The 20,284-nt window shown below is 42.1% G+C and overlaps 2 protein-coding genes across 2 annotated transcripts; both read left to right on the top strand.

The window, feature by feature from the left end:
* Window positions 1-1,739: 1,739 nt before the first annotated feature.
* Window positions 1,740-15,236, top strand: LOC117460188 (protein-tyrosine kinase 2-beta-like). The gene is made up of 30 exons (XM_034101469.2): window positions 1,740-1,954; window positions 2,048-2,366; window positions 2,785-2,963; window positions 3,036-3,123; window positions 3,235-3,314; window positions 3,430-3,492; window positions 3,899-3,953; window positions 4,035-4,175; window positions 4,259-4,330; window positions 5,358-5,459; window positions 5,820-5,937; window positions 6,174-6,213; window positions 6,379-6,404; window positions 7,184-7,231; window positions 7,322-7,416; window positions 7,516-7,597; window positions 8,390-8,490; window positions 8,748-8,863; window positions 8,937-9,037; window positions 9,209-9,298; window positions 9,709-9,913; window positions 10,811-10,910; window positions 11,251-11,298; window positions 11,720-11,845; window positions 12,054-12,086; window positions 12,337-12,361; window positions 12,536-12,576; window positions 12,711-12,845; window positions 14,202-14,282; window positions 14,815-15,236. Exons 2-30 carry the CDS (start codon window positions 2,148-2,150, stop codon window positions 15,055-15,057), a joined length of 2,853 nt encoding a protein of 950 aa, XP_033957360.1. The 5' UTR covers window positions 1,740-1,954; window positions 2,048-2,147; the 3' UTR covers window positions 15,058-15,236.
* A 1,674-nt stretch (window positions 15,237-16,910) lies between these two features.
* On the top strand, window positions 16,911-19,882 carry LOC117460214 (inosine-uridine preferring nucleoside hydrolase-like). The gene is made up of 8 exons (XM_034101494.1): window positions 16,911-16,982; window positions 17,417-17,597; window positions 17,911-18,090; window positions 18,289-18,400; window positions 18,615-18,751; window positions 18,845-18,922; window positions 19,501-19,617; window positions 19,692-19,882. Exons 2-8 carry the CDS (start codon window positions 17,418-17,420, stop codon window positions 19,842-19,844), a joined length of 957 nt encoding a protein of 318 aa, XP_033957385.1. The 5' UTR covers window positions 16,911-16,982; window position 17,417; the 3' UTR covers window positions 19,845-19,882.
* Window positions 19,883-20,284: the final 402 nt, after the last annotated feature.

Here is a 20,284-nt window from a genome sequence, read left to right on the forward strand (position 1 = left end):
GTAAAACTCACTCAAACTATTGTGGATTACACTCGCACATTTAGTATTCACTTTACATGCTGGTAAGATGAGTTGCAAGTACAATTTACCGTAGTCAAATGAGTTAAATATATTCTTAATGCACTAATTTATTCAATATAACCAAACATCGTGTTAAGTCGATTTTTCCATTTGCCTGCAGGGGCATTACGTCATTAATGTATTGGATAAATGCCTTTTATCCAATGCAACAAACTGGCCTGTGTCGCCATCTGTAGGAAAGTGTGTGTCATAGGTTTTGTATAGCAAAGTTGTATACTAAACTTATGCCAGTAACAATATTGCCTACAATATTGTGTAATATATTAGTAAGTGACACGGCCGGGTAATTAACTCCCATCAAGAAAAACATGAAGACATAATGTAGTATAGTAACAAAAGACATGTGTGCAAAGGTCCTTATTAATTATTATTCTAAATTGGTCAGTAATGATGGTGCGTGGGCTTTCTGCACCACATGTTCAGTCACCGTACTAGTGCTAAATGCAAAGTGTGCTGTTTTCAGAGGAATGGATTGTGTCTACATTGTGCATAACAGGATGTAAGTTCATACGAAAAGTGTCACTTTGATGTGTGAAGAATCATATGCATACTTCTCGACTCTAGAAATAAACCTGTGTTTTCTGAGGAGGCCACACTTTCCTGACAGTGGTTACTGCTGTCACACATATTCTTTCTACATTCGCGACCCAGTTTGCTAACAGTCAGAATGTGAAGAACAAAACCACTGAGGTCGAATCTGAAAGAAAATAAAGAATTTCCCTTCCACAGCCTCATGGTCACCACAGGGTACATCTCGCTTTCAGCAGGTTCAGCTACTGCCAGGCTGCAGCTTTGCATAAATACTTCCTTATTATTATTCTTAATTATATTTAATCTAACTTAAACCTACCACTTATAATAATAATAATACATTTATTTTGGGGGGCGCCTTTCATAACACCCAAGGACACCTTACAGGGTTACAGATTTACAATTTACATTTACAATTTTACCTTACAAATTAAAACAGTGGATTTAGTGAAGTATCAGCCGGGGTAAGACAAGACAAACAACAGGAAATTGACTACAAAAGGACACAAAAGGACACAGGGTACAGATTATAGAGAAAATGCCAGTTTATATGTACTCACATGACATATCATGCTCATATTTAGGTTAATATTCATTCTTTTGTGATTGATTTGAACATATTTACACGTTTTAATGTTCAAAAGACACTTTGTTGTTCTCTTACTGTCCGTCTGAATATACCTGGATCAACACTGTCTGAAACACACCGTTTTAACGCCTGTCTCTTATGACATTATTACAATGAATCCTGATGGGGAGTTTAATATCTGTACCAAATGTTCCATCCATCTAATAGTTGTGGAAACTCAAAACCAAAAACGTCATAGCAGCAGAAATGATATTGCAAAAGTCAGTGATTCACTCTCTGATGATCATGAATGTCTGCAACAAATTGTACATGGTTAAAAACCTGTACAATATTAGCTCATGTTGTACTTATGTTGTAATAATAGTGTCTTAATACCCACTTCTCACCTGCATCATAACTTTTGCAAGAGGAAGTTCTGTTGTACAGTTGTGGTTTTGATGCTGGACTGTGGCATTGCATGTGAGGCGGGGGAGGAGGGGTGAGGCGGTTTCATCAGACCTGTCTGTTTTTCTGAGTGCTGCTCTTCAACTTCCTTATTTGTAAGTTAGCACCGTTTCCTCTTTCGCGTACAGATGCAGCTCTTCTTCAGGACGCAGCTTCGGAGAAATCCTCCCTTAACCGGAGAAAGAAAACTAAATATGCACTTTACAAAATAACGTGTTTGTGTGTGTGTTACCTGCACTGGCTTGTGTTCACTTTTAGAGACTGACATTACATTTGTGGGTGCTGGGTCGTGAAGTTTGTGCAAGACCGGTGAGTACAGAGAGAAGTTGAATCGTTATCCCGGATACGAATGTTCTTTAAAACCAAAAAGTTGTTTGTGAAATGATTGTTGTTTTCTTTTAGCTTCAATGGATCCCTTCAAGAGTGTGTTGAGTGTATGACAGACAAGGAAGAGGGTGACATGGTGTGTGTCTACGTGACAGCGATGTGTCTGCAGTAGCGTATGTGTGTGTGTGAGATGTCTGGAGACACCAGCACGCTGTCCTGGAGGAGCATGTCTCCCACCAGCCAATCAGAATCCTTGGATATGTCTCCGTCGACCATTTTCACCAAGGACAATATCTTCAGGGTGAAGATCATCAAAGTGTGTTTCCTTAGCAACAGCTCCAACCTGGGCAAAAGCTTCAAACTGGTCCGATGTGAGGAGGGATGGACCGTCAAGGTACACTATACTGGACTTTACTGCACTTTAGTGTGCTTTACTGTACTTTTCTGCACTCTAATATAACGTACTTTACTGTATTGTACACTATTGTACTGTAATGTACTTGTATTAACTGTTCTTTACTTCACTGCACTATGCTCTAACTGTACTTGACTCTACCAAGCAAGAGTAATGTGTTAAACAGAAACAACTGTAGCCTTCTGTTATCGGAAAAACATCACCAGGCAGTTTTTCTGCGAATCTATGCACTCATCTGTCAGAAGGAAGTCATATTTAGAGATACAGTCTGCAGGTCGGCAAAGATAAGACGTGCACAATCATTGTGTAGATAATTGTTTATTTCTAGGTTGATGCAATTTATAGTGAGTTGTGGCATGCTTTGTGAGAAATGATTGTGTACTGACTTGTTTTCCAGGATGTGGTGAATGTGGTGCTGTCCAGCGGCTGCGTGGGTCCGGATATATCCTTCTGCTCCTGTTTCTGCCTCCTCCTCAAACACCTGAAGTCCTCAGAGAAACACTGGCTGCACACGGACCTCACCATGTCTGAACTCACGCTGCGCTACGAGCAGCAGCACCTCGAGGCTGAGTGGAGGTCAGTACTGCAGAGAGTGAAGTACAAGTACACATAAGTACGGTAAAGTGACTGTGACGTTTGTCCGTGCAGATATGATCTGAGGATCAGATACATCCCGTCTGACTTCATGGAGAAATTCAAAGATGACAGAACCACGATGCTCTACTTTTACCAGCAGGTCAGTAATGAGTGCTGTCTCTTTCTTCAGGCTAAGCACGAGATTAGTTAGGTTCGGGTCAATGTCTATGATGGTTGTAGTCAATAGAAGGTGTGTGTGCTTTATCCACAGGTGAGAAATGACTACATGCAGCAGTCCGCCTCAAAAGTCAGCGATGGGATGGCTCTCCAGCTCGGCTGTCTGGAAATAAGGTACTGTATATCTTATTATCTAAAAAAAACCTGTGACCGAGATCCAACATATTTGCACAACAGTTGGACTTAGTTTCATATATTTTTTAAGTCACAAATGATGTATTGTTTGCAGGAGATTCTTCAAAGACATTAATCCGAACGGACTGGAGAAAAAGTCCAACTTTGAACAATTAGAGTAAGTCCTGTGAGGCTGTTGAATGTGTGCATCAACCTTGTTGTCTGTTCTCTTGTCCTCGGACTTGCATTCATGAGAATTGGTTTGAGTGGCAGATGTTGCGACAGTGGCTCCAGCCTGTAACAGCACACATGCCAGGAAATCTGATCTTTACATCTCAAAGACTTTTCCCACCTTCAAACGTGTTCCTAAATCAGACACAGACAAGACTTTTCTGCAACGCAACCTCAGTCTGAACAATCATATCGGAAGTCATGCTACGTTTACATAACCCCCGTACAGAAGAGCTATTGCTCCACAAAACGCTCTCTTGTTTTCCGATGACCTTATCTGAATGTTATATTGGTCACACTTAGAGAAAAGCCTTTGTGTTTGATTTCTGATGGTGGTCTGACTTCTCCTTTAGGAAGGAGGTTGGTCTGGACCTGTTCTTCCCCAGAGAGCTGATCAACAGCATGAAGGTACTGACTTTAAATACGTTTTAATTGTACATTGACATTATATCATGTTATTTCTAATGGTGTTCTGTTTTTCCGCCTCAGCCAAAGCAGCTGCGTCGCCTGATCCAGCAGACGTTTCAGGGTTACTCCACCCTGAAGCAGGACCAGTGCATGACTCGCTTCTTCACCACTCTGGCTCAGTGCTACAGCTACACACAGGAGAGCTTCGCCTGCCAGCTGGTGGTGAGCGTTTGACATCATTGACTGTCCCATTTCTAAGATAAATTGGGCTTTTTTTAATGGTTAAGTGGGTCCTGTTTCTACAGCACGGCTGGAGTCTAACGATAGACCTGGTCATCAGCCCTGAAGGCATCAGCCAGCAGACTGAGAACTCCACGGTGAGCTCAAAGGGCCAGGAACATTTTTAAAAAGCAATAGAAGCGTTTAAATGTATGTAACATAGGCATATAGCCACACACACACACACACACACACACACACACACACACACACACACACACACACACACACACACACACACACACACATACACACACACACACACACACACACACACACACACACACACACACACACACACTCATGGGGACCTCCAATTTGTCCCCATAAGGGAGGCGAGTCCCCACACGTGACTGTGTAGACCAGTGCTTCTCAAAGTGTGGTCCGCGGACCACTGGTGGTCCGTGAGCGCCCCGTAGTGGTCCGCGAGTATATTGGTAACATTTCACATTTGAAATAAATAAATAAATGTAAGTTTTCTGCACTCTCGCGGGAATATCTCCGCAATGAAGTGACGTTAAGTTTCACTTTCGATTGCATGATATAGCCCAGCGCAACACCGTCATCACACCTGTTGCCACTTGTTTGTACCATTTTCAGGCGATTTGTTATCTGTTCTAGAACAACGATGCGATTTTGGATATTTGTGGAGTTAGGTGGTCCGCGAGTGTTTTTTTATTGGTTAAGTGGTCCTTGGTATGAAAAAGTTTGAGAAACACTGGTGTAGACAGATGTAGGTCCCCACAAGTATAGTAATGCCAGGCCACACACACACACACACACACACACACACACACACACACACATGCCACACATGCAGAAAACAGCTCTTAATGTCAGCTAGCAGACAAGCCATTACAACAAAAGTAAGACAACATTTAAACACATAAAACAGCAAAAGTGAGAAAAAGATTATGGTGAAAATACACAAATATCAAAATTAATTTGGTACAGATAAAAAACCTAAGAAATAGCTTTGAAATGCTAAAGTGTTTCTTGAGAGATGTTTTGAAAGAAGGCAAGGAGTTCTTCTCGTTGAAGTCCTACAAAAACAAACAGGGATAGCAGATCTATCATAATGTATATGTATCTATATAATAATAGACCTCTTTGTCTCTTCTGCAGCCCGTGTGTTTGGCGACGTTTTCTCAGGTGTGCAGCATCTCCTGCTCTGCGGAGAGCGACGGCCGCGCTCTGCTCACCGTGCACATAGAGGGAGCCAAACAGGTAAATATGAACCTGAGAAAGAAATAGAAACAGCATTATTTGCAGCCAAAGTGTTTGTATAGACTCTTATGGCACTACTTATATTGCCCTATTTTATCTGTTTTACACTGTTGGAGGAGCCTGGGCCCTAAGACTTTCATCGACATAACTACACTGTAGCTATGTACGAATGACAATTAAAGCCTTGAACCTTGTTAGTAGGAAAATGTTGGAACTAATTCTTTCATGGGTGCACTTTATTCACAGTGAACAGTGTCAGACCAGAGGTTTCACACTCTTTAATAACGGGTCAATTGAGGGGCGAAACAAGATGGGGCAGTTTGACAGACTCTGGATGTATTTTTATCTCCGCCCTTCCAGCCGCTGTCGGTGAACGTCTCCTCCCTGGCTGTGGCAGAAAACATGGCCAACCTGATCGACGGCTACTGTCGGCTGGAGAGGGACTCTGCAAAGTCGCTCATTATTAAACCCAGCAGAGGTACACCTGAGACAGAATGAAGTAAACAACAGCATGCACCATTTCTTTATTTTACAACCTGGGATACTTTGATTCTTATTGTCCATGAATCAAACAACTGGTTTCAATAATCAAATCAATAAAGAAATGTCATGCTGCTTACACTAGTGACACTGTCATCCAAACCTGCCTCAGTGCAACCAGGTGCTGCAATGTTCCTTTCATTTTCTAATCCCAAATATATCTGATCCTCACAGGTCGAGAGGCAAGACAGAAATTACCTGACATCCCAAAACGGTGAGCGTCATGACTCATAATGGAGTGTAATGCGATGAAAGCCTTCATTTTCATATTCACACCATCCTCTTGGTTTCATGTTTTCATATTCATGACTGTCTGCTGGACTGAAAGGTCACATGATGTTTTTGACGAAAGCCTAAGACGTCTTCCTTTCTCTTCCAGTGGTGGTCCCAGTGCATCTAATAAAGGTTTGACATATTCACAGATTATACAGAAACACAAAGAGGTTTTAATTTTAACCAATCATTTAAACCAGGGGTGTCAAACTCAATTTCATTGCGGGCCACATTCGCATTATGGTTGCACTCAAAGGGCCGGTTGTAACTTTATATATGTAAAAATACATATAATATTTAACATATATAAAATAATGTATTATATTACATTATTGCTCTGCATTGGATTATTATCGGATAGGGTAATACCTTCATAATGAACTACGTCTGAAAGCAGAAGTCTAGGGCAAATAATTGCAAGTCTCTTCAGTGAGAATGTCACAAAATGATTTAAAAAGAAAAGCCACATTCTGGAACAAAAAGTCAAAATCAAAAAATAAAAGTGACATTTTGAAAAAAAAGTGACATTTAAAAAATTCTGAGAGAAAAGTCAAATTCCAGATGCATTGTGGGACATGTAGTTTATGGGCAACGTGCCTCTGTAAAGTAGCATGTAACCGTATAATAAAATCATATTTTTTGCAAGCTCTTGTGGGGCCACATAAAATGAAGTCGCGGGCCGGATTTGGCCCCCGGGCCTTGAGTTTGACACCCCTGATTTAAACTGTAACTATGTTATTATCATGCCAAGCAATCATTGGAAATCCATTTGTTGTCCCATGTTGGGGAAATGTTCAATGTTACAGCAAAGGCAAAGGGCAGAAGTTATCTATTGAAGTAGCAGCCGTAGAAAATCGTTGTTTTTAAAGTGTCTGAAGCACATCGAAGTTTAAACGTTCCTCTAACGTTAGGTTCGGACATTTATGCTGAGATTCCAGAGGAGAAAGAAAACTCTAGTGGTGAGTTTATTTAAATGTCATCTTGATTTCATCGAACAAACCTGGTGATGAGTTAAGAAATATCACCGTTGTGTTGTTTCTTATTTTCAGAGAAGCACAGCATCTCCAGAGACGACATTGTTGTGGGGCGGATCCTGGGAGAGGGATTCTTCGGAGAGGTTCACGATGGAGTTTATAAAAGCCCCGTGAGTCCGTCTCATCCCCCCCACACACACTGAAGACACAAATGAGGATGTATCAGTGACTTTACGCTGGATGATGTTTGCATGTGTGTGTGTTTGCAGAGCGGAGAGAGGATCCATGTTGCTGTGAAAACCTGTAAAGAATGTTCTGCTGAAGTGAAGGAGAAGTTTCTCAGTGAAGCTGGTGAGTGATGGTCTGTGTTTGTGTCAAATCTGGGGTTGTTCTACCTTGAAAGCATGACGAGAAAACATCCACTGCAAAGAAGACCTTTCGGGGTCAAATGAAAAAAAGAGAGAATGAGTGTGGCACATTTTGTTCCGATCAGAACATGTTTGTCGGCGACTTCCTGTTGCCCGGTTGTGGCTTTGTGAAAAAGAGCTAAAAATGGAGGCTGTGGTATCCTCATGGTTAAGAACAACAACTCACTGAGTGTATGGAATGGATAAAGGTGGTTATTCAACAACGACATGCTGACTGCAGTGGGACTCTAACTTGCTATCCCCTGATTTGAAGTCCAGCACACTATCCACTGAGCCACAGCCTCCCCTACTATATGCCACTTTGAAAAGATTGCAACATCTTAATTAACATTGAAAAAAAAGCCCTGATTGACGAACCTTGAGGCGGCCATGTTGGAACAAATCTATTGTCATATCAGAAGTCTAGTTTGTATGAAAGGTCATAAGCTGAACAATAAGTCTGATATGCACTAGCTCTGTTTCAGTCGAAATAGGAACTATGATATCTTCGCTAATAAGAGAGTGTGAAGTATTTCTAAAGAGGAAGATGACATCGCTCTTATCTGCCACGCACACACAGAGGTTAGATTCTGCTTTGTGATGCTGGTTTTCCTGTCAAGTATAAATAAAATCTCGTGGTTAAGCGATGGTAAATCTGGTACGGGACTTTTGATTCCCCTCTCATGCTTCCTGTTCTGTCTCTAATACATGTCTGTCTTATTTTATTGTGTTGCAGACTTGATGAAAAATCTCGATCATCCCCACATTGTGAGTCTAATCGGAGTCATTGGGGTGGCTCCCGTGTGGATCGTCATGGAGCTCCTCGAACACGGAGAGGTCGGTTTCTGTTTTGTTTGGATGAAATTACAGTAAATGATCTTATTTTGCAAGCTTATTTATACACTTCAACACAAGGCGATGGAGAAATAGTGTGACAGAAACACAGGATAAATTGACTTATTTAAAAGCCAAGAGAATAAAAGAAAAGTCTTTATCCTTGTTTTAAAATAGGCGAGTTCAATTGGCAACGTGTGTCTGTATTAAGTTAACACACTGTACAAGTATCTTTAATAAAAGTGTTGTGTTCCGGTCAGCTGGGCAGCTATCTGGTGGAGGAGCAGTACACCCTGACCACAGCAACATTAACACTGTACTGTCTGCAAATCTGCAAAGCCTTGGCCTACCTGGAAGGACTCAACATGGTGCACAGGTAACACACACTCCCCTAAGGCAACCCTACTTTCAAATGAAGGATACGTAATCATTTGGTCTGGTTTCTGCAGAGATATAGCGGTGAGAAACGTGTTGGTGGCGTCTCCTGACTGTGTCAAACTCGGCGACTTTGGTCTGTCTCGCTACATTGACGAACAAGAGTATTATAAAGGTGAACACTTTGCCTCTGATGTGGTCAACATCTCAGAGACTCTCAGCGTAGACGAAACTCATGAGAGGTGTTCAAGTTTTTCTTGACTTTATCAAGGAGTGTTAAATACCTCCAGCATGCATGATGTCATTCTTTGTAACAGCAAAGATACTTGTTTAATCTTTATTTCAGCCTCAGTGAGTCGATTACCGATCAAATGGATGGCACCTGAGTCCATCAACTTCAGACGCTTCACCACCGCGAGTGATGTCTGGATGTTCGGTGAGAAAACACTCGTCAGTTTTGTCAGCAGGATAATGCTTTTCCTAACGTCAGACATGCTATAAATGAACTGTTAGAATTGTGAAGCTCCTTCTTCCCATGTCTCTAGATACGGTGGTAACGAAAAATAGGTGACATTAATATGCGATAAAAGCAAAATCACATCGACAAAATTGACAACTAATTGAAGTAAAAATGCCGTTTCAAAGCTTGTAGACTTTTCTTATTAGCATATATATATTATTGTTCTTATATATTTGTATTATTTTGTTGGTCTTTTTCCCTTTTTAACTACTCTGTTGTTATACTGTATATCATACAAATGTGAAAAGGCTGTATTTGATGTTAAATATCGTTAAGTGTGAATAAAAAGCCAATGCAGCTGTCCCCGTGTGTGTGTGTTGACCCAGGTGTGTGTGTGTGGGAGATGTTCTCCTTGGCCCAGCAGCCGTTCTTCTGGCTGGAGAACGGTCAGGTGATCAACCAGCTGGAGTTGGGGGTTCGACTCCCCAAACCTCAGCAGTGCCCCCCGCACGTCTACGCCCTGCTGAGCCGCTGCTGGAGCTACGAGCCGAACAGCCGGCCCACATTCAGCCAGCTCGTCTGCCTCCTCAGGTAAAAACACCTGCCTCTCTTCTCTGTGAACCCTCCTGTTGTCTTCGGGTCGAATCTGACCGATTTACTACTTTCATCAATCATAACTTTTTTGTTTTACATTCGATTGCATTTAGGCTTTATGATATCCTTCGCAGGAGACATTTGAACATATACAATTGCTGATCACCACTTTCATTGCATTTTTGCATCAGATAAAACACACACACACACACACACACACACACACACACACACACACACACACACACACACACACACACACACACTCACACTCTAGATGTCCCCCCCCCTTTATGTGCCCGTCCCCCCACATGGATCACACCTGGCACACGCAATACATGTTCAGCGTCTGTTCTTTGTATATGTACTGCAGTGTTTCATGTATACCAGTAGTCTGATACAATATGTACAGTTTGAGTAAGAAGACAATAGGAGGGTTAATACCCAACTTAGGGATGTTCGCCTTTGCAGACCATTGACATGCACACAAACGTATATAACACACTACAGGAGAGGGAAACCCCCGAGAGCACAATAGGCCTGCTTTAACGTAATTGCATTTTTTCTCACTTTGGATGTTTTGTCTCATCGTTCCATCCTTGTTAAGACACGCGTGATTAACACATCTGAAAGTCTTAATATGTTTTAAATTGAAATTGTGGCCTGAAAAGTTCAAATAAACGTGTTCTTACAGTTATGCATGCTGGGATTTGTATTTGTTAAGTACTTTGCATTGTTGGAGGAGTCTGAGATTTATTGCCAAAACTACACGGTAGATACTAAAAAAAACTCTGAACATTTGAGTGTGTGTGTGTGTGTGTGTGTGTGTGTGTGTGTGTGTGTGTGTGTGTGTGTGTGTGTGTGTGTGTGTGTGTGTGTGTGTGTGTTTGACAGTGATTTGCACAGGATGGAGTTGGAGCAGGATGGGAGGAGAGACAGATCGCGCTCCGTCTCTGCATTTGATGCCAACAATCCCAAAGATCCTCCACCCAAGGTACGAATAAATGGAAACTACGTGCTGCATAAAATCAGTATGGAGGTGAATGAGTGAGTGCTGCTTCCTCTCGTGCTTCAGTTCATCTTTTACTTTAGCAGACAGTGACGGTCTGACACTGTAAGTCATTAAGAGCAGGTTCACTTATCCAACTACATTTTGTTTGTTTGCTTTCGCTCAATTTTCCTTCATTCTTATTTGCATTGGAGTCCACATATGTGTAAGCCGTCTATTTGTAGTTAGTGATGCATTTGACTTAAGCGGACGATCTTAAAATAGACCACATCAGGCTGTTTTCTTCCTTATAATAAATACAAAATCCACTTTTTCTCTTTTCCAGCCATCCAGAATAAAAGGCGACACCCTTCCTCGAGTCACGTGCCGACAGGTGTCAACACAACACACTTTCATACTTCACCAAATTTAGGAGCTATTTAAATCTCCAGCTGTGACTTCTTGTTCCCTTATAGATCCAGAACACACTGTGTACACCTGCACATCTTTCAAATGCAATATTGGAAAAGATGTGTGATCACCTTATGTGGATATATTGTTCACTCAATGACTAACTCTTCCAATTTAAGGAAGCTTTTGGTTGAGTCACACTGCGTAAAGCCAGCTGATATGTTCGCTAAATTGATTTACTACTTTTTAAGTGTGTGTGTGTGTGTGTGTGTGTGTGTGTGTGTGTGTGTGTGTGTGTGTGTGTGTGTGTGTGTGTGTGTGTGTGTGTGTGTGTGTGTGTGTGTGTGTGTGTGTGTGTGTGTGTGTGTGTGTGTGTGTGTGTGTGTGTGTGTGTGTGTGTGTAGAGAACAGAGAGGGACACCAGGCCGGTGTGGGAGAAAGAGAGAGAGCAAGTGGAGAACACTTTACAGCGACAGAGAAGGGAGATGCTGGTGGATGAACAGTGGCTGGAGCAGGAAGAGAGACAGCTGGTGAGGAATAACACACACACACACACACACACACACGCAGGAAGCAGCACTTCCTTGAGAGTGTGACGAAACTATGAAAGAAACAGAGTGACGTTTCCTTAAAGCAGAAGATCCTCGGCGAGCACATGACACACGTGAAGCAGATTTAACACTTCACCCATGTTATGCAACGCTGCGTTCACTGACCTCTGCTTCTGTTTCTCTGCAGGACCCTGTGGTGCGGGTGGATTCACACATCAAGGTGCTTTATGGTGTCTTTACTTCTCTTCTTGTGCCACATTTAAGAGGCAAACAAAAGGTGTAGTTAACACTTTGTAGCCATTAGCTGCAGAGGCATATCTGTTTCTCTCACACAAAGCTTTCTGCCTCTTTTGTCAGTATAAGCCTATACAAAAAAAAACCTCTTTAGCATCTCCAAATTATGAAAATAAACCTGACCTCTGACCTAAAACTCATCAATTCACATCCTTTCTTTCATGCTTTTATTGCAGCCTCCTGAAAAAAGACAAGAAAATGGTGAGTCTAGTGTCTCAAACAAGTGTTTTAAGATAAAACATGTTATTTTCACCATGCATTGTATAAAGGAGATGCAACATGTTATTGATTCCACATTCAAAGTAATTTCATACACATGCGCGGTTATGTATGTCATCAAAATGCGTTGATATTCAGGTTTTTTGTCTCCATCAGTTCCTCCAAAGAAGCCACCAATGCCTCCCACAGTCATGCAGGTAAAAAATATCCCTTTTATTATAAATGTGATTACTTTCTTGTGAAAATGACCAAACACTTTCAAAACGACTAGAACATGCGCTTTGAGGGGTAAAGTGTTATATAATTACAGTCCATTTACCTTTTGTTGTAGGCGCTGCCGACAGCTGAGCTGGACCGGTCAGGTGACCAGGTGTACACGGGCGTCATGGCGATGGTGAAGCAGGTGGTGCAGCTGAAGAATGACGTCAACACGCTGTCGGCCTCCGAGTACCCCAACGCTGTCAAAGTAGGACATCGTTTTGTGGAGGAAACTTCTGTGTAGCAAACCGACTCATGAAGGAGACACGGGACGAGCAGGAGTTCTGATGTCAAACACTGATATTTAATACAAGCATCGGCCGGAAAAATTCACATCACAAGTCACACAGTCAAAGGTTCTGACTGCACGGGTGGTTTGTCAAATCTGATCAGCCTCGCATCTCGGTAGACCTTTTAACTAGTTTACAGAGAGTGAAATCCACATATTGGGGATGGGCGTAAAACATCTGCAGACACAGGAGATGTCTCTCACATCTGTGGAGCTTAGAAAGCCAGCGTTCTCACACTCGCAAAAAACCCCTATGCCAGCAGGTCAGGCCATAAAACCTAGTATCAACATACAGTACGACTGCATTAACACATTCCTTACGGGAGATTAGAAGCAGGGATGGTCGTAAATGTCAACACACAGAATAAGGTTAAATGTCTAGGAGTAAAGACAAAATTAATCCCTAACACATTTCACATTGAATTTAACAAAACTGTTCTCACAGTGCTTCTCAAAGTGTGGTCCGCGGAGCGCCCCCTAGTGGTCCGTGAGTATATTGGTAACATTTCACATTTGAAATAAATGACTAAATGTAAGTTTTCCGCACTCTCGCGGGAATATCTCCGCAATGGAGCGAGCTTAAGTTTCACTTTCGATTGCATAATATAGCCAAGTGCAACACCTTTGTCACACATGTAGCCGCCTGTTTGTACCATTTTCAGGCGATTTGTAATCTGTTCTAGAAAAACGATGTGTTTTTGGATATTTGTGGAGTTAGGTGGTCCGCGAGTGTTTTTGTATTGGTTAAGTGGTCCTTGGTACGAAAAAGTTTGAGAAACACTGTCCTAGAAGCTGTGAAATTCGTTTTTGGACTGTCCTTATCTCTGACATACTCTTAACTCCTCTATTAGACACAATAGTTTACATTAACGCACACCATGTCAGCCATTCCTCCTTAAAAATACTGTAAACCTTAAGATAAGATAAGAAGTACTTTATTGATCCCAAGTTGGGAAATGTTTGTGTTGCAGCAGCATAAAAAGACATGGCATTGTACAATAAAAATGTAAAGAAGTAAACATTTCAAATAGCAATAAAATAGCACGTTCCTCTGTATATTCTACCTGTTAAAACAGCACATCTAATACATGTAGTACTGCACATATTTCTTAGAGTAACTTGTCATATTCTTCTCTGCTCCTTTTAGCAATTCCTCTTACTGTGTTCATGTACGTTAATACACCAAATCCCTTGTATGTGTTACCTAGCAACACTCCTGATTGTGATCAAACAGACAGGTAACAGACAATATGTCTCTCCCTCTCTAACCTCCAGGCGGTGGGCATCACTCTGCGCGGTCTGATCCAGAGCGTGGATGAGATCCTGCCCTCGCTGCACTGCTCCGTCACCACAGAGGTAAACACCTCCACCTCTTATTTTAAACAATCATTGTCACGTAAATATAGTCATTTGATCATTATTTAGAGTTCATTTGAGTAGTTGTTTATGCTTTTATTTTGAAGGCAGCTTCAGGCAACATGTGGTATTTATTAGTAGACAGGCGGAGAAGGGGTTGGAAAGTTCTCGAGTAGAGCCAGCTCAAGACACACCCATTTTATTTGGCTTTGAATTTAATTGTATGTATTCTTATTTTGTTGTTGTTTCCTTCAGTCCTGGGTTTATTGACTTCTGTTGGAATGAAGTTGTTGCTTTGTGCAGGAAAAGTGCCATATAATTAGATCCAGATTTGATTTTCTGCAACCATATAATATCTTACGCAACACGTTCACTACTCAAGACATCAAAATGCTGATTATGTTTGTATGTTATCCTAATAGTATTAATAAAAACTGAGCATTTCTTGAAGACGATCAAATCAAACTACTTAAAAGGCTAATAAAACCCACCGAGATTACCCAAATGAAACTGTTGTATGTGCTCCTCTCAGATCGAGGGCACGAAGAAGCTGCTGAACAAGGACCTGGGGGATCTGATCAGTAAGATGCGTCTGGCTCAGCAGAACAGCGTCACCTCTCTGAAGGAGGAGTGTCAGCGCCAGATGTTGACCGCTGCTCACACTCTGGCTCTGGACTCCAAAAACCTTCTGGACGCCGTGGACCAGGCGAGAGTCAGAGCCAACCTGGCCAGGCCCAGACCCGCCTCTCCAGAAGCTGAGGATTCTGGGGAATGAAGTTCCCTGTTGAGTGAACAGACTGGATTCAAAGCGAGGACAGGATGAATCCGGACTGCTCTGCTCCTGTGAGAGTGTGCAGCACTTCGGAAAGACGTCATAATATATATTTGTATTTTCTCCAAATATAATTTAATAAAACAGTGTTTCTTCAACATGAGCGAATCAAACTACCACAATGTATACAAGAGTTTTATTTCTACAAAACAAGTATCATTTTTATGTCTTTTTTTGGTGAGAAATACCAACTTTCCTCTCAGGCTTTTTGCACAATAACATTCTTCAATTTGTTTTAATTCTTTGTGTGATTAGACAAGCATTGCTTAACCAAATGACTGCAAGCACCGTAGACAAGAAGGAACTAAATCATAGGAACATTACTGAACTACAATACTTTACATTTCATATCCTGGCTGAACAGATACAATGTCCGACACAATACAGTAGGATATTTTGCTCTGCCTTTATCTGACTACGGTGGATCGAAGGTTTGATTTCTGTTTTGGGAGACAATCGTAAGAGATAAACCAAAAAGCCAACCAGAGGCAACAAGAACTTACGGCTCCTGCCATCATCCGACTGGATCTTCAAGTTCTCTCTCTGGTGTTAACATCTCCTTAATCAAAAATGGCCATCTAACGGCAAGGCAAGTTTATTTATATAGCACCTTTCAACACAAGGCAATTCAAAGTGCTTAAAGAAATACCAAACAAGTGAAAGAAGGTTTGAACAGGTTGTGAAGTCGAACAACATGCAAATGATCGAGATGCTGATACAGGGCTGTTACACGACATTATTGTTGCACTATTAGTACCAAAAATACTTTCTAAATACAATCAATTAAGGACAAAAACACCCACAATGTTGCTGTATGCGTGACATGTCCACAGCATTACATAAGATATATCTTTAGATAGATCTTTAATTTGTCATTGTACAGGTACAACGAAATTACAATGAACTCAAGGTGCCAACACGCAACAACAAGACAATATAAAAACAAGAAATGGGACTTAAATAGACATGATAGGGAATATGTACATAAATAAATAATAAATTAAATTGCACGATTCCCCTCGTATTGCACGGAAGGCTTATATAATTTAGTGCATGTTTCTGGTCCGTTTAGTCACAATTAACCTGTTAAGCCCGAGAGACCCCGGTACCGGAAGAGCGTTGGTGCACTGGAGAGATTAAATGTCTTCTTCGTCATATATAGAAAAACTCCACCCATTCAGTTTTATCATGGGAATGCAACACACACACACACACACACACACACACACACACACACACACACACACACACACACACACACACACACACACACACACACAGACTATAACACCCCTTGCTGTTCAATATACCAACTACGTGCAATATATACATGCCGTTAATAACTGTAATATACACCTGGCTGCTAAATCCTAAGAACTGTTACAGGATGTGTATTTTGAAAATTATGTAACTTTTTTTCATTTTTTATTATATTTTTTATTATATCATAACTTAGTACTTTAATGCATGTAACATATTGTGTAACATGAAGCTGTCTGTGGCTCTTTTTTCTGCTGTAACTATGTAAATGTCCCCTCTGTGGGACTAATAAAGGTATTCTGATTCTCTTTCTGTTACCAATCAGTGTCTTAAAATATATAAAATACATGTATTTTAAGTCTTCTCAAATAAAAAGCACCACTGATAGTTAATTTAAGCTCTTTAAAAATGAACAAAAAGTACCTAAATGAAACCCAACCTGTCCTTTGGGTCTGCAGGAACACGCCTCAGGCTCCGTTCACCTCATGTGCACCAACCCTTTGCGTCTCTCCTCTTTAAAAAGGGATTTCGTCAGGGGAAGTCTGTCTGCAGCCGCCTCTCCGACCTGCAACACAGACCAGCAAACACCGTCAACATCTGCCCGCCAGGTGAGGGTTTTACATTTTACTGCAATATCCCAACCACAGACATTTAAAAGTGTGTGTACACATGCACTGGGAGGGTGAACTGTACTAATCTCCAGTTTTATGTCACTTACAAGCAAAATGTCGGGAATTGCATGAAGACGATCGAGCGTCAAATCAAAATTCCTTCTCGACCCTGACACACCCCTTCCTCATTTTACATTCTCATGTGGCAGAATCCTTTACAGCAGATCCTTTGCTTGAGTTGCTAGTTGTCTTCAAGTAAAAGCATGTGTTTTGGATGTTATATCTTTGTGCAAAACACATATTTAAACTTTTCCATCACATGTAATCATTGCGAGGCTGAGAGGGATCATATTGCTTCCTGTGAGCCATCGGGAAACCCCTTTGTGAAACTCAGCTTTGGCTGATGGTCCTCCCCTTGATGTCGAACGCAGGATGAAGAAGAAGCTGATCCTCGATGTGGACACCGGGGTGGACGATGCTCACGCCATCATGATGGCCCTGGCCGCCCCCGACGTGGAGGTTTTGGGGATCACCTGCTGCCACGGCAACACCCCCCTGGACAACGTCCTCAAAAACACGCTGCGTGTCCTGCAGGCAGCAGGCAGGCTGGATGTGAGTTTGAATGTAACATCAGGGTGCATGTCCATGGAATTAGAATAGCTCTATGGGATGGGTGGGGAAATTAGGTTGGGTTGTGTATGTTCAATATTGGCCTATTTGTACAAAAAAAGATCTTAATGCTGAGAACATTTGATGTGAATGTGCATAAATAAAACAGTAATAATCCTGAGTATGAGTATTGCACAGAATAATAATTGTGCAGGTTTTAGAATATTTTCTGTATTGCACAGTTTAAGAGGGTTTGAGCAGCTGTTGGTTGGAGTAAAACTAAAAGTATGCATGCTTTACACATCCCGCTCCACAGATCCCAGTGTATGCCGGCTGTGAAAAGCCCCTGCTGGCCCGTAAACAGCACGCTGGAGATTACCACGGGAAGGACGGACTGGGGGACGTCCCGGACCCCAACGCCCCGGGGCTGGAGATGCTGCACAAGAAGAACGCCGTGAAGGCCATGATCAAGATGATCAACGAAAACCCCGGAGAGGTGAGGCTTCATGGGTCTGAGAGGAGCAGAGGGGTGTGACTGTGCTAAGATTATCACCAGAGTACATTAGTTAAAAGTATAATAAATAACAATGTATGAGAAAATAGAAAAGTAGTAATGTTTGTGGTGTTTTATACCTCACCCATTTTTCCCAAAAAAGATCATACAAGTCTAAATGTGTGTGTTTGCTGTCGACAGGTGACTCTGGTTGCCACGGCGCCCCTCACTAACCTGGCCGTCGCCGTGCAACTGAACCCCAAAATCCCTAAGAAACTGAAGGCGCTCTACATCATGGGAGGAAACACTGAATGTATGTTGTTACTTTCAAAATGACTGTTAAATATCTTCCTCCTCTGCAATCAAAGTTATGATGTGTGTGTGTGTGTGTGTGTGTGTGTGTGTGTGTGTGTGTGTGTGTGTGTGTGTGTGTGTGTGTGTGTGTGTGTCCGCGTGCGTGCGTACGTGCGTGTGTGTGTGTGTGTGTGTGTGCGTGTGTGTGCGCGCGTGTGTGCGTGTGTGTGCAGCCAGAGGCAACACTACAACATGTGGAGAGTTTAACTTCGTGGCTGACCCCGAGGCGGCCTACATCGTGTTGGACCGCTACACCTGCCCCACCTACGTCGCCACCTGGGAGTTCAGCTGCAGGAACAGCCTGCCCTGGGTGAGGCGGCACACACAGATTTTGAATCCATAGTCGTTTGAAAGACTTCATGCTGACACACAGATGATAACGCTGTCTGTCTTCCTCCCTCAGTCCTGGTGTGATGAGCTCCTGGCCATAAACACACCCAAAGCCAACTTTGTGAAGACTATCTCGTGCCTTTCCAACGAAGTAAGGACTGTGCAGAAACAAATCACACTTTGAAATATCATGGCCACATCTGCGATGACATTGGCAATACGCCGCAGGGAACGGCTGCTTTAAACACCGTGCCCATGCATGTTTGCACAAGTTGTTCTCTGATGGGTAATTATGCACCACACCTCAATATAAAATGTTAGTGTAATTCAAATGTTCTGCAGAATCAGGGCTGGGATAATACCTTTTGGAGCCCTGGGCAGAATGCACTCCCTCTGACTCCCTGTAAAATGAGACCTGCACATTTCTGTAACGGATCATGGCTTAAACAGGACATATTATGCTCATGTTCAGGTTCATATGTGTATCGTGTGTGCCTCTACTGTGACATGTTTACATGCTTTAATGATCAAAGGTGGGAGTGAGACTCTCTCTGGAAGAAAACTGTGGGATTTTAGCCTTTGCAGACCATTTAAATGCACAAAAGCCTATATAACCCACTACAGGACAAAGGAGACCCCTAAAAAGCACAAAAGGCTGTTGTTTGGTGGCCCACTCGTGTCAGCTGTCTGGTCACGCCTTAATGTGCGTCGTGATGTGTTTCTCTGCAGAAAGCTCGGTCTGCAGACTACCAAAAGGAGGTCACGGAAGGAAAAGGCTTCAACTCCTGTGACACCTACGCTCTGGCCGCCGCCATCAATGATACTCTCATAACAAAGAGTGAAGAGGTGGGAATCCCCTGCTTAACGTCTTTTAAATACCCCAAATCATTTCCCAACCTTTTCTTGTGTTTCTCCATCAGGTTGCAGTGACAGTGGAGCTGGAGGGGACCTTCACCCGCGGCATGATGGTGCTGGACTACATGGGCCTGCTGAAGAAGAAGCACAAGGTCTTCATCATGAAGGAAGTCGACCAGGAGAAGTTAAAGGAGATGTTCATGAACTCAATGAAGTAGAAATGAAACACATCAATTGGGTGCATCAGAATGAATAAACGTGACTTTTACAATGAAAAAGGGCTTTCTTTATTTTATTTATTTATTCATGTACACAGGGACAGTGCGCATTAATGAACATTCCTGTAAACGTGCCAGTTAGCCAAGAGGCTATTTTTCATCTGTAGTCCCTGGACAGATTTTAAAAGTCAACCTAAAACACATTTCACTTTAAACAAGTAAATACAATACATTTAAAACATGCAACAGACATTACCGGGATACTTAAAACAATTTAAAATACAGAACATTAAAACAAAGCAAAAGAACATGTTAAAACACAGGCGGTGGGTTGTACGGAGCAGAAGATTGGGTCGGTGTTGGCAGAGCTGATTCCTCACTCACCATATTTTGAGTTTTAATTTGAATAAAGTGAATGTGGTCTGGTCTCCGATTGGAGA

This window comes from Pseudochaenichthys georgianus, chromosome 2, assembly GCF_902827115.2.
Source record: "Pseudochaenichthys georgianus chromosome 2, fPseGeo1.2, whole genome shotgun sequence".
Lineage (NCBI taxonomy): Eukaryota > Metazoa > Chordata > Actinopteri > Perciformes > Channichthyidae > Pseudochaenichthys > Pseudochaenichthys georgianus.